The sequence below is a fragment of the Copadichromis virginalis genome, linkage group LG7 (assembly GCF_057382275.1).
Source record: "Copadichromis virginalis isolate Kocher_CV1m ecotype Utaka linkage group LG7, C_Virginalis_male_GT1.1, whole genome shotgun sequence".
NCBI lineage: Eukaryota > Metazoa > Chordata > Actinopteri > Cichliformes > Cichlidae > Copadichromis > Copadichromis virginalis.
The window spans coordinates 21,817,436-21,838,943 of record NC_140624.1 but is presented as its reverse complement, the minus strand read 5'-3'; the positions used below and the strand labels follow the sequence as shown (position 1 = coordinate 21,838,943).

Below are 21,508 nucleotides of genomic sequence, written 5' to 3'. Positions count from 1 at the left end.
CGCGGTTAGTTCGTTAACGCGTTAGCACCATACAGCCCCATGCACGGGGCGATCCGCGCTAACTCACTAACGGAGATTTAATGCGGTTATGGCGTTAACGTCATTTTAACGAGTTTAACACTGACAGCACTAATTTAATTGTTCTCTTTCACACCATGTCTCTCTGCTGTCTTCATCCACTTACCCCCAACTGGCCACAGCAGATGGTCGCCCCTCACTGAGCCTGATTCTTTGTGCAGTTTCTTCCTCTTAAAGGGGAGTTTTTCCTTCCCACTGTCACCAAAGCGCTTTCTCATAGTGGTCATATGATTGTTGGGGCTTTCTGTTTTCCTTGTATTATTGTAGGGTTTTTACCTTACAAAATAAAGTGCCTTGAGGCAACTGTTGTAGTGATTTTGCGCTATATAAATGAAATGAAAATGAATTGATTTAAATATCTGGAATTACTGGATAAATTGGCCTGAAATCACGACCAAATAAATAAAATTTAAAAAACATTTTATATTAGAACCAGCGATGGCAGTGCTGTGTTTTAGTGCTAATTTCCTAAAAGTGGTAAGCTACTTTACTTAACAGTGTTGTATTTCATTACTGACTGACCTTTATATTATTCATTGTGATCATGTTAGCATCCTGAGTTTAGCATAAAACTGCAGGAACTACTAGCCCCGGGAACAGCACCACAGAGCTGCTAGCATAACTACAGATTGCTCCTTTAGATTTTATTACTATTTTGCAATGAACAAAATGCAACATTTCACCACCTCTAAAAGTGTATTTTTCCACCACTTTGTACTTCTCCAGGATCCGAACCAGCTGATCAGAGCCAGCGCCCTGCGAGTCCTCTCCAGCATAAGAGTAACAATCATCGTTCCAATAATGATGTTGGCCATCAAAGAAGCTGCTTCGGATATGTCTCCGTATGTCAGGAAGACCGCAGCACATGCAATCCCTAAACTATACAGGTACGAACCCAAAAGGACAGTTTTAGGTTTATAAAACAAAGTTAGCATGATTTATTGAGTTGCTAGCTCTTAGTGTATCAGTTATTATAACGACTAATGATCATATTTTTTTCTCACAGTCATTATAAAGTTTTGGTTATTTATCCACAGCTCTCCTAAGGTCTCACCACTAAATTTGAACTGGGTTGAGATCTGGACTTTACTGGGTCATTGCAACACCTTGATTCTTATCTTTGTCACTCATTCTGATTTTCTGGTGTATTTGGGCTCATTTTCCAAGTTCATGGTCCAATTTGGGACAAGAGTTTGCTGTTAGTCAGATGGCCTCATAACTGACTATAAAATACGTTGATATACAGAGAAGTAAATGGTCAACTGGAAAGTGCTGCAAGTCTGGTGGCTGCAAAACAAACCCAAATCATCACCTCTTCACCAGCATGCCTAACAGTTCCGGTGTAGTCTTGGGATTTTAGCAACTTCTCTGAGCATTGCACGGCTTTATTGTATCAGGATAAACCCTTTGAGATGTAGCATCTTGTTTTTTAGGAGCCCAAACAGACATTCATACAAAAGAGAACAAATTTTCTGGGGTGGATTTCAATATTGTGTTAACATACATCTGAATTCTCCAGACCAGCAAACTAACAACTTGTCTGCTTTTATGGAGGTGGTCATAATTCATCAAGCGCATTTGATTAGCCGCACCTGTCTGCTACTTACCCTCTTAATTCCAGTGGAAGCAGTAAGAGTGTGCTTAGTTTTTTTTACAGGACTGCGTACAGTCCTATTGAAACTTTATTTTTCATATGACCATTTCTCTTTTTTACAAACTTTAACACAGTAGGAAATATATAAATTTGATAGAGAAAAACACAGTTTTTATGAATTCTTTGTTGTTTTTTCTTTGTGGGAGCCTTGATTCCCAGTCTGAGAACTACTAGGCCTGCTAGATCAAATGTTCATAAGACTTGCTGCAACTGTAAAACTTTAGCAGTAAAAAATAGACTCCTGAGAACCCATTGCTGCTCTAGCAGTAAAATCCATTTTCTTTATACCCTTGAGGATGATTACTTACAGTTCCTGGAACAATTTTTCATGCATTTTTACTGATTTATTCTTCTCTCCTCTCAGTTTGGATCCTGAACAAAAAGACCAGCTGATTGAAGTCATAGAGAAACTCCTCGCTGACAAAACCACGGTGTGTTTTTCCTCTCTTCTCTTTGTTGATTCAGTGTTTTCTCCAGATTTTATTTCCAGCAAAGATAAATACAATTTTGCAAACCACACAGTGCACAAAATATCAGGGACCAGCTGCTGTGCACAGCACCACATTGCGTTTAATGCCCCGGTTGTTTCAAGGCTTATCATTTGTTTAACCAGTCTCCTTTTTCACCTTGCAGTTTTTGCATTAGCTCTTTCTCTGGGAAATGCAACAAAACCAGAAACAGACTGCAGAAGTCAGTCAGTAGTTACAGGTTTTTTGTACCGTTGAAGATTTAATTGTACAATGCATGGATATTGTTAAAATTCACAGGGCTAACTTGTAACCTCCTAAAGGAAGATTCATGAACTTTATCTTAATGTGTGTGGTCTGAAATGCACTGCAGTTGGTGGCAGGAAGCGTTGTGATGGCTTTTGAAGAGGTGTGTCCGGAGCGCATTGATCTAATCCACAAGAACTACAGGAAGCTGTGTAATCTCTTGATTGATGTTGAGGAGTGGGGGCAGGTCGTCATCATCAACATGCTAACCCGCTACGCCAGAACGCAGTTTCTCAACCCAAACATCAATGTAAGTAAGCAACACACAGCACGAGAAAGCAAGCAGGCCAACAGCTGTTACATTTTTGATGAGTAACATATAGACTAATGTGAAACTGTTCTTATTATCCTTGGTTATTCTCGGTTCTATGTGAGTTTTTTCCTTGTCCGTCTTTCACTTTTTGAATGTGGTTTTCTATGTTGTGACTTCCCGCTTTCGATCTGTTCCCACCCTACTTGGTTCAAGTGTTCCTTACCTAACCTAAGCTCGCTTCCTTGTGCAAATTTATTCTGAAGGTGCAGGTGAGTAACTGAAGAGCAGTCCAAAAAATTTCCAATTTCCAACTTTGCTCTTTCCAATCTTCTACCTCCTTTTCCTAATCACGTTGACTTGACTTCATTGGAAGAGTTCATGAGATCACGGTCGAGAATTTAAAAAGTCTGATTCATCTAATCCTTATTATCCTTTCCTCTTAGTGTATGTTTAGTCTGTCTTTGTCAGATTGCCATGCGTTCTGTCGTTGACGCTCTCAGTTTAGGGGATTTAATCTTATTGACCATTTTGAGATGTTCATTTTCTTTTCATTGTTGTACAGCCTTTTGTGGCCTTTTTTCACTCTCTGTAAATACATCAAGTTTTCTGCTTGCACTTGGGTTAACCAATTCCTCAGTCTGACAGTCTTCAGTTTTTATTTAACTGAGAGTGAAGTAAGAAACACAGAAGCAGCAGATGTTCACACTTGAACAGGTAAAATAAGAGATTCATAGGTTAGAGTCTCATCGAATACTTTCATTACTAATTTGTGTGTTACAGAAACGTGAATTTATACTGAGGAGCAGTAACACCTAACATGCAGACTCTACTTGTATCGATGAATTTTAGTACATAATATAAACAATTTTTTTATTTTTTTTTACCATATAATATAAACAAAATATCACCGGCTTCATCACTGCCTGTTACAACGCTCCACGCAAACTTACAACCCTAGAAATAAGTTTAGCCATTATGTTTTGTCACTACTTTCTAATTTGCATATGAATCACATATTGGGTGACTACGGTGCAGCAGAGGTGTATAGGTACATTAGCTACTACTGTGACTGTGCAGTGGTACAATCATCCTGTCATTTCTTTTCCTCTCTCACTGCCACCTGATTTCAGTATATTTATCAGTTTTTATAAACACACCTGTTGACTTATTTTTGTCAAAAGTGACTAGGCCCAAATGGAACAATTTTTTTCCACAACATTGCTATTGTAGTAATTACCCATAAATGTGCTGCAGCCATTTTACAATAAGGACATTTTTCCACACTGCGCTCCTTTTTCTCCATTTCATGACTTTCATAGACGATTTAAAAAGGACCTATTATCCATCCATCCAATTTTCTGCTGTTTTTCTGGGTCGCAGCAGGAGCAGTCTAAGCATAGACATCCAGACCTTCCTTTTCCCGGCCACCTCCTCCAGCTCTTCTGAGAGGACACTGAAGCATTACTAAAGCCAAAGCCAAGAGATATAATCTGTCCAGCATATCGTGGGCCTCCTCACAGTAGGATATGTCCAAAACACCTCAACTGGCTCCTTTCAGTGTGGAGGACTAGTCCCTCTAGTCTGAGTCCTCTAGTCTCCTGAATGATAGAGACTAGGGCTCCACACTCTATTGCTAAGCTTTGTTCCCGACTTGTGAACAAGACTGATATGTATGTCACACAAACCTGGTGGCTGCTCCTCCCTGAGTTTGGGTCTGGCAGAGGTTTCTTATTGTTAAAGGGAGTTGTTGCCAGCTGCTTGCTCGTGAAGAATTATCTTGTGGGGGTTGCTCTCTATTAAAACCTTATAATATAAAGCACCGTGCGGCAATAGACATTATATAAATAAATTGAACTGAGATCAGTTCTTTATGAGGCCAGAAAGACCACATCATCTGCAAAGTGCAGCGATGAGATCGTGGACTACCAAACCAGCTGTATAATTATATCTGCAGCTATAAATTTTATATTGGCATTGAATTGTTTAGATTTAGGTTTAAATGGAGACAATAAAGTAGGGAAAAAAACACCCCGACCATGACTTGTTGTTGATCAGTGTAGTTTTTCTACTGTATATTTGCATATTGCATATATAATTCACTCAAACGGAACTCAAGATTTAAAGTGTTATTGAAATGCAGATGGTTTGTTTTGCAAGAGATAACATGCAAGGTATGTCTAAATAATATAATTTGTCTTATATCATTTACATTTTCTAAGTCCTAACATAAAAAACATTAAAAACCAAATTGGGTGTCATTAGAATATCTTGAAATATGTCTCATATATAAAGGAAACAGCGTAGGTTCAGTACAAACTCACTTAAGAAGAAGATATAAAAATAAAAGTATTTAATGAAACCATTCTAACAAGAAGACATTTGGTCGCTCGAAGGTTAAACATGGCTGAAGTTTCATGTAAGGTCCAAGTAATCCATGTGAGCCAAAACCCCAGACTGCTCTTTGAGCTCAGTTTCAGACACATTCTCTGCTCTTGCCTCGTTGTGATATCGATGAGAGCAAACCATGTTTTTGCAAGGGGCAGCCAATCAGCAGAAAGTTGGCTTAAATGGAGGATAAAGAGAGGAGGAGCTAAAAGCATACAGATGATGAACTGAGGGCTCAAGTATAACATAAGCAGTCAACAGACGAAAAGAGCCAGCTAAAGAGCAACAGCAGCTAGTTTTAAGCTAACATAATGGTAGCTAATGATAAGCTTGAGTATCATAAAAATCAGACTGATACATTTGAAGCTCAATATACATCTGATAAACAGTTTGATTACATTCTCACATTGTATGAGTTTATTCCCTAAGCATCAGGGTCCCAAAAATTGTGTCCACTACAACAACAGTTTTACTAACACCGGATAACAGCAGCTAACAGTATCTAACAGAGGCTAACAGGTTAACAGTAGCAAAAACAGCAGTCTTTCACACAGAAAAGTTCAAGTATCCTTAACAATTCAACCCAGTATCACTGTCATCGGTCAGACGGGAGCTTCTCTGACTTATTGACCTTAAACTCCTTTCACAAAGTTATATAGCCTTTTCCAGATTAAATAGATGCAGACACCTCTCACACAGCATTGACAGCTAAGGTAAAGCGTGGGCTGACAGCCTTCTAGAGATACACGAAAACTCTGGGGCAGATGAAGATGTGATCGAAACAATATCAGATCATGCCGGCTGGCCACAGCCATTAAGGGGTGTAAATTTAATGCTTTTTATCTCTCTTAACTGACACATTAGTCCTACAGTGGCCATAGAAGTTAGGATTAAACACTTGAATTGGGAAGGATGAGACAGCAGAACTCTTAAGTATACATCTACTTGCATCTTGCAGTGAAAATTTTATTATAACTTGAAAGCACTCCTCAAGAATCACTTTCTCTGCAGGAGTCCCTGCTGGAGGAGGGAGGCAGCGGCGATAAGACCTTCTACGGCTCAGATGAAGATGAGGATGAAGACGAAGAGGAGAAGGAGAAAAAGGCCGAGGCTGCTGCCATGGCTAAGAGGAAGCCATATGTGATGGATCCAGACCACCGACTGCTACTAAGGAATACCAAACCGCTCCTGCAGAGCCGCAACGCAGCTGTGAGACCTCTGCTCTTTTGAATTATACACACACATTCCTGCAGTAAAACTCAGTCTATTGACTCACTACCATGGAAAGTGGCTGTGCCCTCTAAAATCATTTCTTAATGAGTAGATGAGGTCTTCATTCAACTTATAAAGCCTCTGACACTTAAGCATTTTAATGGTAAGTGTCCTTGTGTACAGCATTTAATCTGAGCTGACCTCTTGCTCAAAAATGAGGGCAATTTCCCCAAGGAAATTAATAAAGCATCACAATGCATTAGTGCTGCTGTGGTCACCTTGAGTAGCCTGTTTTGACCCATGTTAGATATTGTGAAATTCTGCCGTCACACACATTATCCAACCTTTGTATTGCTGTAGGCGAGCTGGTTTCTTGTGGTGAAATAAAATATGAAACACTTTTCCCATTCCTGAGCCAACAAGTGTTCGCTTATCTTGCATGAAGTGGAAAAGTCAATCATGGAGCTGTAATTGCTCTTTATGTGGTTACCTGCTTTGCATCAAACCAATGAAATGGAAAACCAAATAGTTTCCTTTTCCAGTGATGACTTCATACAGTTGCATATTTGCAGGTATCAGTTCCAACCAATGACTGTATATAAAGTTTTCTACAGTCAATTCAAATTCAGTTCAATTCAAAATGTCTTTGTATAGCACATTCAAAAACAACAGAGTTGACCAAAGTGCTTCACCATTGGTTAAAAACAAGAAAAAAAAATAGAGAAACAAATATAGATAAATAAGAAGGCAGTGAATTAACAATAAAAACATAAAACAGGCCTGATGGTACTCATACTGAACTTGAATTAAAAGCCAAAGTAAAAAAGTGAGTTTTAAGATGCGATTTAAAAGACTGAATAGACTCTGAAGTACGAGTCTCCTCCGGCAGATTATTGCAGAGTCTGGGTGCTGCTACTGCGAAGGCCCGATCTCCTCTATGTTTCAATCGAGACCTTGGTTGTGCTAAAAGCATCTGACTAGATGATCTCAGTGCTCCTTTGGGGTCATACATGTTGAGGAATTCATTTAAATAACTAGGCGCCATATTATTTAAAAGTATGTAAAAGAATCTTAAAATTAATACAATATTTTACAGGGAGTCAGTGTAAATTTGCTAAAACTGGAGTGATGTGTTCATACAGTCTAACACCTGTTAAAAGACGCGCAGCAGCAAGCGGACTAAGTGCAAGCGATGGAGAGACGAGTGTTGAAGACCCAAATAGAGAGAATTACAGTAGTCCAGTGTAGAGGTGATGAAGGTATGAATAAGTGTCATTGGTTCCAGTCTGACTGCTCTGACTTTGATGCAGACCAACAACCTGGTCTTTTTTACTTTAAAGTTTCCAGCATTGAAGCTTAGTCTCATGGTGACAAACCTACAGACTATCATTTTTTTCAGCTCTGCATCTCTTTACAGCCCATAAATTTACCAGTAAACAATCAGAAATGGTCTGTGTCAATTCAAACTTCTTTCATGAATATCAACTGAGATTCAGGTGTCTACCCATGCGGCTGCCTTTCTTGAAACAAATAGAACATTTCCAGTTGTCTCCTGCTGTGTGCTACATATAAGAAAGGACAAGGACAATACTCTGACCTGATTCTCCCAACATTGTTCAGAGTTCTTGTTTAGAGGTGGCTGAAGTGACTGACTGATGAGGAAGCATCATGTAAAGGGTTTAGGGCCAGATTTACTAACGCATTGCACCAACACGAACTGGGTTTGGGTGTAAAAAAAAAAGGATTATCAGCATGTGTAAGAGGTGAGAACTCAAACCACGAAATATAAGGAGGAGAATCAGGTCCGCAAAGTAATGTTTGTGACATGCAATTTACAGCTGATATTTAATGCCAAACTATAGAATCTATTAACATTTGAGCTTGATATGAAACTAACTAAAAACAGAGCAAGTTTTGTGAATTACACATGAAATCAACCACACCTATGAACGCCTCAAACATTATTTTCTCTCAAAAGACTAGCGTGGTTGTGCGTTGGTCCTGTGTGATCCAGCCATTGTCTACATGTTGTCGAGTCAACAGGACTCATTGTTAAAAATATGTGGAATAAATGATGATGTCTGCGACACAATTAGAATAAAACTCAATGTAAACAGAACAAATGCCACAAAATGTCACAAAAAAACCTCACAAAACATATAAGGAGTGTTTTTTGGGAACAGCTGTGAAAGTGACAGGCTAACAGTAAACGGGTAATAACAAACATTCAAAAACCTTTTTGTGTTTTTTCTACAGCCAATGTTTGTTATTCAGTTTTGGTTGTGTTTTCTGTGGTTTCGCAGCATTTTTCTATTTGCTGGTGTTTTCTTAAGTTTCCGTGCATTTGAACTCTCAGGGTCACCATACAGGAGTGAAAACATAGGAAACATTGTCATAAAGTGAAACAATTAAAGCTGTCCACTGCTCTTGGTGCTTCTCATGCTGCTTTTTGAGCTTTTTTGTACTTTGTCGTCTTCATGGGGAACTCCAATATTGCTCCATTTCCTATTCAGGCCCACTTTTCAACCAGTCAGCATTCCAGTGCATATGCGCTTTTGGTTTTTTTAACATGCTGCATTGGATCTACACAATTAATTCTGCTTTGTAAGAACTGTTTCCAATGCATATTGAGCATCTTAAAACTCCTGCCTCTTGAATGAACTTTTTACTGCTAGAGCAGTAAATAGAGAGCAAATCTGTATTTGCTTTAGTTTGTTCATGTATATTTAACACATGAGCAGAATAAATCCAAACACATTCGTCATCTCCAGTGCAACATAAGCATAAGGTAGTGATGCCTTGGTAATTAACTGCTGAAAATGAATGAATTTTCAATAGAGAACAAAACTCATTAATGGCCCAACACTCACCATTACACCTCTTTCTTTTTTTTACATTGGGAGGTTATGTCACTGTGTGAGACTTAAAAGTTTCTGTTTTCTCATTCTTTACACAATCCAGGTGGTGATGGCTGTGGCTCAGCTGTATTTCCATCTGGCCCCTAAAGCGGAGGTTGGTGTGATTGCCAAGGCCCTGGTCCGTCTCCTGAGGAGCCACAGGTGAGCTTTACAGTCTATAATTTCAAAATAAATTGCTTTCAAATCACTGTATCGCCATTTTCCAAAATTAAAACACCCTCCCCTCTGGAGAAAGTAACAGGAAACAAGTTGAAATGTCGAAAAAATACACAGCTAAATGGGAGGGGAAAAAAGATTTAACAACCACAAAACTCAGCAAAGTGGAAAACAGTATGACAACAAAATAACAAGTGAGCGTAATAAAATGGATCGCTGATGCCTAGAAGCAGAAAGTAAAATTAAACAGGGAGCCCAGTGAAGCTGAAGTAAGCATGAACTCATAAACCATGAGGAGTGATGATCGCACATCGGTGGCCTGTTGCCTGTAAGTCCTGCACACTGTCAGCTTTTTATTGCACAAGTGGTCCTGTGGCTCAGGGTGTGTTGTAATGGGATCATCAATCAGCAGCGACCAAACACCAGCATCTCTCTGTGGGAGAGTCGTCCAAAATTCATTGTACCATACCTTATCTTTCATTAGACTTATTGCTATTGACTCTGTGGCGTCCGGGCTCGCATAATAACCACATGGATTTACTGCCTTAAATAATAATGCGCTGATGTTTAACAGGAATGTTTTTAAAACATTTGTACTTGCTACGTTTTGTGGCGTACAGGGGTAGCTACAAACGTGCCAGAAGTTTCAAGTAGAGGCCAATTGTGAAACGTCTCTTGGAATTCTTTTAGTTTTTGCATAAGATTAAGAATTATTGCTTGAAAAAGTAAGCTAGGTCACATTACCCTCAACATTTTTAATTTTGAAATCCAGATGTTGAAGCTGTTACTAGCAATAACAATATTTTCTTTCTGACAGATCGGACAAAAAAAAAGTTAAAATAAACAGAAAACACAACTCGTAGAGATGCCACTTGTTCTGCCTTAAAGCTAGAAATTCAGCTGTTAGCACTCTGGCGGCTAAGCACTGCAAGCAGTTTCAATTATAAGTGAGAATAACATCTTTATGAATCGTGGTGAAATTTAATACTTCTCTTAATACTAATGATTTCCTTGATACAGCTGCAGAAGAGTTTTGTTTGTTTTTGTTTTTTGTAATGACATACCAAGGGAAGAAGAACAAGTCAGAGCAGGTCCATGTAAAATCTAAAAACTCTATCAATCACTTAAAAGCTGAGAGATGCAGGTAAAGAATACAATTCATTTGTTTAAAGTGCCATGTATTGATGGAGAGACGTCCCAAATAAGGCACTAAAGTGGGTTAAATAACAACAGGGGAACAATTTAATGGCCGATGCACTTGATGCATGCGTCCTGCGTCTGTGATGGTGTGATTTCAGTCATGATCAGTGACAGAAAAGTCATGAGGATGTTGAAATGATGATAAAAAAGAATCAGGATTGCATATTGTCATTTTTTTAGAGACCTCCTGAAAGCTCCTCCTTGTCCCTCGCTTCTTAGCCTGTCTCAGACAAAAATTTTGTTTTCTTTTGACAGCAAAATAATTACCAGTTATCAGGATAATAATCCTCGATCGCTACTTACTCTGTGTCTTCTTCTTTTAGTGAAGTCCAGTATGTTGTTCTTCAGAACGTGGCAACAATGTCCATTAAGAGACGGGTGAGCTAAAGCTGGTGTTTCTGTTTTCTTCTGTTTTATATTTATGTGTTTAAATGGTATTTTTATTCTAACGAAGCTTCACGGAGGTTCTTCCTGTCTTTGTGTGTCACAGGGGATGTTTGAACCATATCTGAAGAGTTTCTACATCCGCTCAACAGATCCAACTCAGATCAAAGTCCTAAAGGTTGCTTTCTGTTCTCTTTTTTTGAAGATGGTCAGAAGTTTTTAGCAGTTTGTGGAGATATGAGAACATGATGGATTCTTATTATTGTTATTTGCAGCTGGAGGTTCTAACCAATCTGGCCAACGAGACAAACATTTCCACCATCCTCAGAGAATTTCAGGTACAATTAAAAAATATAAGTCATGTTTTAGGAAGAGCAGTCAGTCAGCAACCAACTTTGTCTTCCTGTATGAATTAATATGCAGAGTGGCTGCTTTTTTCTGGCAGACATATATTAAAAGCATGGATAAAGACTTTGTGGCTGCAACAATCCAAGCCATTGGTCGCTGTGCTACCAACATCAGCGAGGTGAGGGACACATGTCTGAACGGTCTTGTGCAGCTGCTCTCCAACCGAGATGGTGAGTCTTTTTATTTGTTAGTATAAGACACTCTTTAAACTGTACATATTGTATGAACAGATGGCAAAATAACATCAAAAACAAGACTTAAAAGTAAAAAGAGAAAAATACATTCCAAAAAATCTAATCAAATAGATCGAGACCTGATGACTGTGGAGTACGGTGAACTCGTTCTCATGTTCTAGATATGAGTTTGAGATTGTTTGATGTGTGTGATGGCATGTTATCCTGCTGGAAGCAGCCATCAGGAGATGGGTACACTGTGGTCATGAAAGTGGTAGACATGGCCAGCAACAATAATCAGGTAGGATGTGGCATTTAAATGGTGCTCAGTTGATACTAAGGGGATTAAAATGTGTCGAGAAAATATCCCCCAACACCATTTTACCACCAGGATCCTGAACTGTTGATACAAGGCAGGTTGAATCTGTGCTTTCATGTTATTTTTCATGCTCTGATTGTTGTTGAATGTTGTTTCATTAATGGAGAGTCATCGGCCCAGGCAACATTTTTCCACTCTTCTATTGTCCAGTTTTATCCCGTGTGAATTACAGCTTCAGTTTCTTGTTCTTGGGTGTCAGTACAGTCACCTGCTGTGGTCTGAAGCTGCTGTAGCCCATCTGTGTTATGCATTCAGCGTAACTTGGTTATAGGTTACTGGTTATGCAGGAAAATCCCAGCGGATCAGCACTTTCTGATACTCAAACCAGCACGTCTGGCATCAAGACCCATACCACGTTCAAAATCATTTAAATCACCTTTCTTCCTCACTGCATTGCTCGTTTTTTAACTTCAGCAGGTTGTCTTGGTCATGTCTTAATGTCATGACAGTTGAACAAATATACAGAATGAAGTGAACAGTGTGAATTTCTAGTGTGAATGAACTGGTAAATGAATGCTGAATACTTTCCACACATTGACTCGGAGCAGTAGTGATGTTTAAAAGTATGTATTTATTGTTCATTTCTGATTTCAACGAGTGACTCTTCTTTCTTTTGTGCAGAGTTGGTGGTTGCCGAGTCAGTGGTTGTTATCAAGAAGCTGCTGCAGATGCAGCCGGAGAAGCACAGCGACATCATAAAGCACATGGCGAAACTGACCGACAACATTCAGGTAAGAGTCTCTTTCATGACCTGCAGATGGTAGCTTACCTCAATGCCTCATTCAGTATCTATTATTATAAACCAGGTGTCAACTAAGTGTTCACTAATTGACTCGGGCTCTTGAACCACCGTTTACATTGACGGTAAACCTGTTTCTGCCAGTCATATCCCTCTGTAGTAGCAGTGTTAGTTTGCTATCAACCTGTGTTCTCAGGTGCCAATGGCACGGGCAAGTATCCTGTGGCTGATTGGAGAATACTGTGAGCATGTACCTAAGATCGCCCCAGATGTTCTAAGGAAGATGGCCAAGTCATTCACTAATGAAGAGGACATTGTGAAGCTTCAGATCATCAATTTGGCAGCCAAGCTATATCTGACCAACTCCAAACAGGTGGGAATGGCATGTTTTTCTGTCACTAGTATTTATGGCTGTCCTTTTGTTGTCTCCCTTCCCTCACCCACAAATTGGTCACAACAACACAACAAATGGCTGCCCTGCCCTGAGCCTGGTTCTTCTTCAGGTTTCTCCCTGTTAAAAGGGAGTTTTTCCTTCTCACTTTCACCAAGTGCTTGCTGATAGGGGGTCGTCTGATTGTTGGGGTCTTCTCTCTTATTGTAGATTCTTTACCTTACAATAAAAGCACCTTAAGGTGACTGTTGTTTTGTTTTGGTGTTATAAATACACCAGTTTCAACCCCAAAAGTTTGAATTTATTAGAAACAAACTTGTGGCAGAAGGTACACCTGAAAGGAAAGTCTGACCCATTTGTATGAACATTTTAGAGGAAGAGGAATTTAATCCAGAATAAAAACATTTCAACTCACACATTTAATTTCACTTCACAGAATAAATTACTCAAATATCCCCTTTGTCTTGAAAATTCAAGTCAGCAGTGATATTTGTGCTAGTGAGCAAAGACACTGTTGTAAAGGCAAAATCTAATCTTTAATTAAATTAGGCTCATTGCTTACAGCAGCAGGGTGCAGCTGGGAGGATTCAGGATGGTGATAGTCTGGCTGCCTCTCCCTGATAATAAGTGTGAATACACATCAACAAGGTCTGCTGATTCAAATCATCACCATCACAAAAAAAGAAACATTTGAGATTATATTCAATATCCAACGTGTTGTTTTTAAAAATGATCTTGCAGTATTGTGCATAAATGACTGAGCATGATGTTGGCTTTCATTTAGTTTGTGTGAACAAGGCTGCTGTCAGGTGACAGAACGCACTAAACACACCTCTGTGGCGTCCACACACACTCTTCTTCCTGCCTTCTCCAGTCTCACCTGGGACATTGTTGCCACCTACACATATGCACTGTGTAAATTTGCAGTCTAGAAATAAAGCCAGTGACGCTCTCACACAGTCATTACGCTGCATATCTTCATTAAAAGTGCTCTTAGATTTTTTCTGCAATGCAGACCAAGTTAAAGAAAACTCAAATATGTCACATTCAGAGTCAATTTTCAAATGGTTTCCAAAAAAAGTGTTGAGCTTTATCATTCAAGTAAGCTTTCAATCAGGGACTCTGTCTTCTTATAAATTAGTTGCAGACTAGTTGCAAACCTTCACCAATCTCCTATCACCAATTATGTTTTTTTCTTTTAACGTGATGAGGTCTTACAGGAATCCATGAAACCAGAAACATGTCAGTGTATCCAGATATTTACATGCCTTTGGTTTTTCTTTGTGAAAGTTTCATACCAGGAAGTCTGTCTGTGTTTAAAATGTGTTCATTCATTTAACAAACAGACTTGAGTCATTTGAGAACACCTAATTCCTGTTTCTAAAGAGTCGTTTTTTGAAGTGGTCTTCAGCAAAAGTTCTCCAGGCTTTCTGGAGGTATTTCTTTTCCACTTATTTTCAGTCCAGCGCTCGTTTCTGACTGCTTTCAAGTACCTGTAAAACATCATGGAGGCTCTGTCATGGTATGGGGCTGCATTTCAGCCAGTGGTGATGGAGATCTTCTTAAAACTGATGGAATTACGAATGCAGAAAAAGACTGTCAACTTTGATCCACCATGCAGTACCATCTGATTGTCTGACCTGCAATGGCTTAGGTCCTTTTTAGCAGGACACCAAACACATTTCCTGTACAGTAAAATCATACCTGGATAAGAAAACACACAGGTGTGTCCTCGTAATTGTCAATTATGGATTGGCCTTCCTAGAGCTTGGGCCTCAGCACTTCTGAAGCAGTGTGAGCTCATCGTGACAGAAAACTGCACCAAAGGTCAGCCAACATCCATAGAAGGGCTTTGAATGTCCTTCAAGAAACAAGGAGAACTGTTCTTGAATAGTGATACCAAATACTGACTTTCGAGCTTCTTGTTTTTGCCTTATACAGTATTCCCATGTATGTTTGCACATTTCAGTGAGTCACATCTTTTTTTTATGTTCTAATAAAATATTACGACACGAGAGGTGGCTCAAGACTAATGCAGTAGTCCTATCCTCTTAGACCCTCTCAAACAAATCCACAGCTACATACACTCCCACACTGCACATGCACGTAACGCAGTAGATAAGGTGTTGTTTTACTGTTCTTCCACCTTCCTTTCGTGTCCCTTCACCCCTCAGACTAAACTGCTGACGCAGTATGTTCTCAACTTGGCCAAATACGACCAGAACTACGACATCCGCGACCGGGCACGCTTCATTCGCCAACTCATCGTGCCCACCGAGAAGAGTGGAGCCCTAAGCAAGTATGCTAAAAAGCTGTTCCTCGCCCTCAAACCTGCACCCGTCCTTGAGTCTCCTTTTAAAGGTACAGAAGCAAGTCAACAGTAAGTTTTGTTTTCTAGTTTGTGAACTTGTATTGCGGCTGTTTGAAAATTATAATGGCAGAAATAGTTTGAGCAATGTTATTAGCGTTTAATTACCATCAGTCATGAACCGCCTTAACAAACATGAGACAGTCACAATCAATTAAACAGAAAATTGAGCCATAATTTCCTGCTGCTCTGTGTCTCTCTGTACGTTGAAACACCTGAGGCAAAAACAGCTAAAGTGAAAGAAAGAGGAAGTTATGGGCTGTTTTGGTCTACACAGCCAGCAGATGCAGCTGCAGCAGCGGCTCCGCATCAGATATAACGTATCCTTCTCAGAGTCATAACTCAGTCAGATATCAACACAAATAAGATCCTTTTTTTCCACAAGTATTGTGATTTAAGCTTCCAGGGATTATTATCTCAATTTCTTCCAATTTTAAATCTACAAAACAGCTTGGAAATAATGAACGAGGGATTTTTTTCCATGTGTCCAAGAGCTGTTTGAGGATACAGTTTTACAAAAGCCAAAGGTCATCCAGAGCATTCACGCATCTTTTTTGTAACTGTGAGTCTGTCCTTACACCGGGAGCATTTTTATTCTTCACATGAACATTCTGTCCATCTTTTTATTCATCTAAAGTACATCCAGCGGTTTTGCCTGCAGCTCTCTGATCTTGACGTGGCAGCAGCCTGACAGTAATCATAACAAAGACAGGAGAATCCACTCATCCTCATATTACAGAGCAAAGTCTTGAGATTTGAGATTTTAAAAGTTCATCCCGATTTCCTCTTTGAGGTCATCTCCTTGTGCTCCTCTGGATCACTTCCAGGGTGTCTGTATTTCCAGAACTCTCCCTTGGTTTAATTCCCTGTTTGCCACTTTGTACCCTCTGTGATACACACTCTTCTTCTTTGAAACAGCGATCCTCCAACTTTGGGACGGAGGACACAGTTAACACTTAGACACTCTTCTAGCTGTTTGTCCTTTGTTCTTTCTCCCTCCCCTCTCCCTCAACCTGTCGGGCTAAATGGCCGTCCCTACCAGTCCCTGGTTCTGCCGGCGGTATCTTCCTGTAAAAGGAGTTTTTCCTTCCCACCTGTGCTTGCTCACGGGGTGTCATCCAGCTGTTGAGGTTTCCGTCTGAATTTTGTACAGTATAAAGTGCCTTGAGGTGACTGTTGTTGTGATTTGGTGTTATATAAGTAAAACTGAATTGAATTGAATTCCACTAATAACTCCTGTTTGGTCTCTGGGCTGTAAATGGAAGTGGTCCACACAAGTTAATGTTTTCTTCAGTTTGAGTTCACATGCATGTAGTCAAAAAAGGATTTGGGTCCAGAGTTGCACAAGGAGATGACTTTGAAGTGGAGCTTAACTAAATTCAAAGCTGTTGAAGTTCTTTCTCAGAACTTTGTGATTCTGTGTTATGATAAGAGTGACTCTGCTCTTTCTGTTGCACTGATCTCTGTGTGTGCTTGCATTGTTTTTCCTTCTTTTTGCAGATCGAGACCACTTCCAGTTGGGTTCACTCTCCCACCTGTTGAATGCCAAGGCTGGGGGCTACCAGGAGTTGCCTGACTGGCCTGAAGCTGCCCCTGACCCCTCCGTGCGCAACGTGGAGGTGAAGGAGTCTGTGCGTGCAGTGGGAACAGTAACACACAGAGACACAGGGGCCCTCTGGGGGCCCCAAAGAATGGAGGGGAGCGAGAGTTGCTCCTTCCCCAGAGCAGTGCCTCAGAGGGGTTGGACAGAGTCACCAGAGCCTGACACTAACTCCAATATAACATTGATTCCTCTTTCACTGGTCATCTTTCATTTGCTTACAGCTCATTAGCATTAACAGCTCATCCTTTTTGGTCTCCATCTACTTCAAAATGGATGCTGCTTAACAACTTCCCCATCCATGGAGGAGAATGAGTCACAAAGGAGAAAAGAGGATTATTTTCATATTAATGAGAGAACATGTTAGACAGAAAGTGCCTAATTTGAGAACACCCGAATCATTATAGAAACAGTCAGTGGCATGAAGCTCCACCTCATCCTCTCTGCTGCACTCGCTTCTGTTCAGCAGCAGCTCACTCGCCCCATCCAGATGTTTCCTGACAGCTGTTTGAGCCAATAGCACATGCGATAGAGAAGAGAACAGATTTTAACAGCAGCATGCTGACAGTAGTATTAATGTTTAGTCAATACTTAAAACACAAAAGTCTGTCAGCCCAAATCTCCAAAGCCTCCTCTTCTTCTCCATCCCATTCACTCCATGTGCCATCGGTTCATCAGTTAAATTAACGTGAAATCAAGACTTGAGTGTTTTCACTACTCCATCTAAAAAAAGAAGAAAAGGAGACAAAACTTTAAATTTCAGTAGTGACCTCAAGGCTTGATTTTGTTGTGACATGTGTTTCGTAACAATAATGTTGCTTTTTAACACACAACGCAGTAATCCATGTCGTGTCTCTTTAAGTGTGAAGCACATTTCAATGTGGTGCTACAGGCGCCTTTCATGTTCTTGACCATGATGTTTGTACAGTTTAGCCGGTTAAACACATCAGTGTTTTCCCAAGTGGATCTTTACTTTTAGAAAATTGTTGTTTTGTCATCAGGATGGCTTTTTATCGTGTGGTAATGCAGCTGTGACTAAGGAAAAATACGTGTGCACCGGCCGTGACACCTGCACGAGGTTACAAACACGGAGCCGTGCACGACCAGCTGAAATGACAGCTTTGCCAGGGCGAGGGCAGCGGGTGCAACAGGCTCATCACTTGCCTTTGCTTGAACCTGTCAAATTCGTAAATATCTATATATAGTTATCAATGTGCAAATGTACAAAAAAAAAGAAGAAAAAATGAAAAAAATTTCAGGGGGGCCATTTTTGCCTTTATTTGATATTGGACTAAAACCACTGCGTTTCTGCTGCATTGCATATCGTCACCCACTCAACCAGTGGGCTAAACTAGCACTCTGTAAGTGTAAAAATTAAGGAATCACTAAAGCAAAAAAAAGGTTATGAGCAGTAGATTACTAGAGTGATTTATGAGCTGTTACACGAAGATATAAATGCATGCAAATTAGTCAACAAGTTATTTTTTTCCATACAATACTTGTGGCCAGCCTTCCAAAAGCTGGGATCTGCCAGTTTTCCTTGTTTTAAGAGTATATTTAAGCTTATTAATACTGATTATGTTCAGTTAGGTGTGTGTTTTTATATCCAGTCAGACTCGTTTAATTCCCCTCTTGATATCTCGTGGCTAAAATGCAGTTGTAATCAGCAGCAAAGCTAAATTTCACAAATTTCAGAACATAGGGAGTGCTGAGGGAAGAAATCAGACCGAAAAGCTATAGTGTGCCTTTCAAATCATTATTATACATCATTTGTAGTTAAAGAGCAAAAACAAGCAGAGCTGTAAAACACTCAGTACTGTCCTCTGAAGTTCAGCTGCTGGAAAAACCTCTCTGGGTTATTCTGAAAGTCTCGCATTGCATCCACTCAAGTTGTGGCTGTTAAAGTTGGGAGGGTCAGTGAATCTTCTGAAGCCTCAGCCTCTCTGACAGACTCTCCTTCTGCTATACGGTCCTCCACAGACAGAGGAGGTCATAACCACCGGAGAGGGGCGGATCGGCTTACTAGGAGACTGGCGAGAGGTGCCAATCCCTTTGAGTTTGGAAATGCAGTGGTGTTTGCGTTGATGACTGCTCTCTCTGTTTCTTCCCTGCCTGTCAGTTAACGTCTAAACTGCTGATGTTGGCATTTATACAAAATGATTTACACATTTCATATCACACAATGATCACAGTGTGTGAATGGGTGGATGACTGGATGTGTAAAGCGCTTTGGGGTCCTTAGGGACTAGTAAAGCGCTATACAAATACAGGCCATTTACCATTTAGGTGACATCAAATTTCCCTCGGGATGAATAAAGTATTCTGATTCTGATTCTGATTCTGATAAATCCTCTGTCAGTCCACACGAAGTAAGACTGACCACTGTGTTTGTTTCAAGCAGACAGAGTTCAGCTTTAAGGGGTCCAATAAATTGTTTAGTAATAAGCAGTGGGATAGAAGTTTCTTTAATTTTATAAACAAAGCTGATTCTAATTTGTAAATGAGACCAGTCAAAATCAATTCTTAATCTCAGGAAAAAATCTTCTAGTCTCAAGATTTACTTAATCATTAAGCTCCAACAGGGGCTTCCAAACATATCACACTGTCTTTATCAGCAGTTTTGGGACTTCTCTTTCATATTGGCTGAAAATTTTAAATATATAGCGAGTTTCATGAGAAAAAATCTTCATGTTCTTATCTTAAACCTCTCCACCTGCCAGCTTGGAAAACATGTACCTGTGAAGCTTACAGGTGCATGCTGTCCAAACCCACCTGATGAGTGCCTCCTGCACATGAGATTTTTGTTCGTTTGTCCAAACACTGCCCTAAAACGAGTTTGAAGCAGTAATTTAGTGGCAGGAGTGAAATTAAAGGATCTACAAGAACTGGAAAAGATTAATATTTGGCAGGAAGGTATATTGTGAGAGCAGAGCTGTAGACGTTAATCCTCTGACAGAAAGTTATTCATTCTTAAAGACTTTTTCCAGGCTTTGCTTTAGAAAGCAGAAGTGCTGATGCTCAATGCCAGGCTGGTTCTGCCTCAGTGCCTTTTGATAAGCAGCCAACATTTAGACAGGGTAGATTACTGAAATGAACATTATGCTACATTGTAGAAGCTCGGGGAGCTTCCATGGTCTATAGAAAATAGACATCGTAGGAGTGGTCATGTGACACGTGAAGATAGTACAGTAGTGGAAGGATGAAGGGTGTTTTGCTTTGGGGTTAGCTAAAACCTTTTTTACGTTTCTAAATGTTAAAAACATCTACACTACTAAGGAACAGATCTGTTTATTTTATTGTTTCTCTTTCACTCAGGTGCACTTTTTAGTGACGCCAACATAGAACAGAAGCCTTGTGAGAGCTTAAAGCAAAACAAAAGATTTTGACCTGCTGACGGGGACTCCTCCAGGTCTCCTCCCGTCCATCTGCTTGGTTTTCTTCATGAAGTTTGTGACTCGCTTGCTGATCACGTCACAAATGTTGTCACGTGATATTTTTTTTTATTTTTGATTGATGTGATTTGTTCTCAGATTTCTTCCTCTACCCCTCTGCTGCTCCACCTGTGCTGCTCTTCATTCTGCCCATCTAACCCATGCTAGCATATCATACTTTGTTGCTGGTGAAGACTAAGTGCATTTCATGTATTTTTTTTGATGTATTGGTGAAGTAGTGAATGCTAATGTTGACTTTTAATTTGACAGTATGAGTACGTATTAAGGTATATCCAGTAGTTATATTGGAGTATGTTGATTTTTTTACCAACAGAAGTTGTACTTTTGATTACTTTTATCAAATACTGTGTTTAAAAGTTATCATGTAATTAAATTTAGGATTATTCTTATTATTTTGTCTCTGTGATATCCAAAACTGTTCTCACACATTCTTATTTTTTAGCCCCTGAAACCTTCCTGTGCCTGTTTCTCTTGCTCTCCTGACTTTTATTCTGAAAGAAACCACTTCCTTCTTTTTTCCTCATCTCCATCCCAATCTTTTTTTTCCCCTACGTCTGCCAGGTTTTTACGCTGCTTGAAAGAGTCACAACATTAACAAGTGTGAGTCAGTTAGCGGCAAACAGCCACACGTTCTTGAGCCTCAACCCATATAGCCGCAAAAACCCAAGTGCTTTTAAACTGAACGCCTCCCTCCCGCATATAGTAGTCGCTGTTCTGTGCTTAGCTCAGCCAAAGCTACCTGAAACACAGCACCCTGTTCCTCAGTCTCTACCATTAAAGAAGTGATTCTTTCAGCAGGCAGATCGGTGCTCAGGCACGTCACGCAGCATTAGGCTCCTTGTGGGTATTAAGTGGGGCTGAGATGTCCGTGCTCATTAGCAGATGGCTCTGGTTAATGAGTTTGGTCACAGAAAAAGCAGATGGCCTTTTCTTTTTAAGTGTAGGAGGATAGTTACTGCTCCTCAAAGATATCACTTCTCTTAAT

General features: G+C 39.9%; 1 protein-coding gene across 15 annotated transcripts in view; it reads left to right on the top strand.

Moving 5' to 3' along the window:
* ap3b2 (adaptor related protein complex 3 subunit beta 2) overlaps positions 1–21,508 on the top strand; it is a 62,790-nt gene that overhangs the window by 19,486 nt on the left and 21,796 nt on the right. For 5 of the 15 annotated variants that reach the window (XM_085462469.1, XM_085462460.1, XM_085462462.1 and 2 more), the window contains exons 5-18: positions 805–965; positions 2,097–2,163; positions 2,573–2,755; positions 6,155–6,352; positions 9,317–9,414; positions 10,953–11,007; positions 11,120–11,191; positions 11,289–11,351; positions 11,459–11,591; positions 12,595–12,704; positions 12,909–13,085; positions 15,278–15,464; positions 16,972–17,102; positions 21,085–21,123. In XM_085462469.1, the coding sequence (XP_085318595.1) occupies positions 805–965; positions 2,097–2,163; positions 2,573–2,755; positions 6,155–6,352; positions 9,317–9,414; positions 10,953–11,007; positions 11,120–11,191; positions 11,289–11,351; positions 11,459–11,591; positions 12,595–12,704; positions 12,909–13,085; positions 15,278–15,464; positions 16,972–17,102; positions 21,085–21,123 (1,674 nt within the window). The remainder of the gene's footprint in view (positions 1–804; positions 966–2,096; positions 2,164–2,572; positions 2,756–6,154; positions 6,353–9,316; positions 9,415–10,952; positions 11,008–11,119; positions 11,192–11,288; positions 11,352–11,458; positions 11,592–12,594; positions 12,705–12,908; positions 13,086–15,277; positions 15,465–16,971; positions 17,103–21,084; positions 21,124–21,508) is intronic. The other 10 variants (XM_085462474.1, XM_085462473.1, XM_085462471.1 and 7 more) reach the window with 3 other exon arrangements.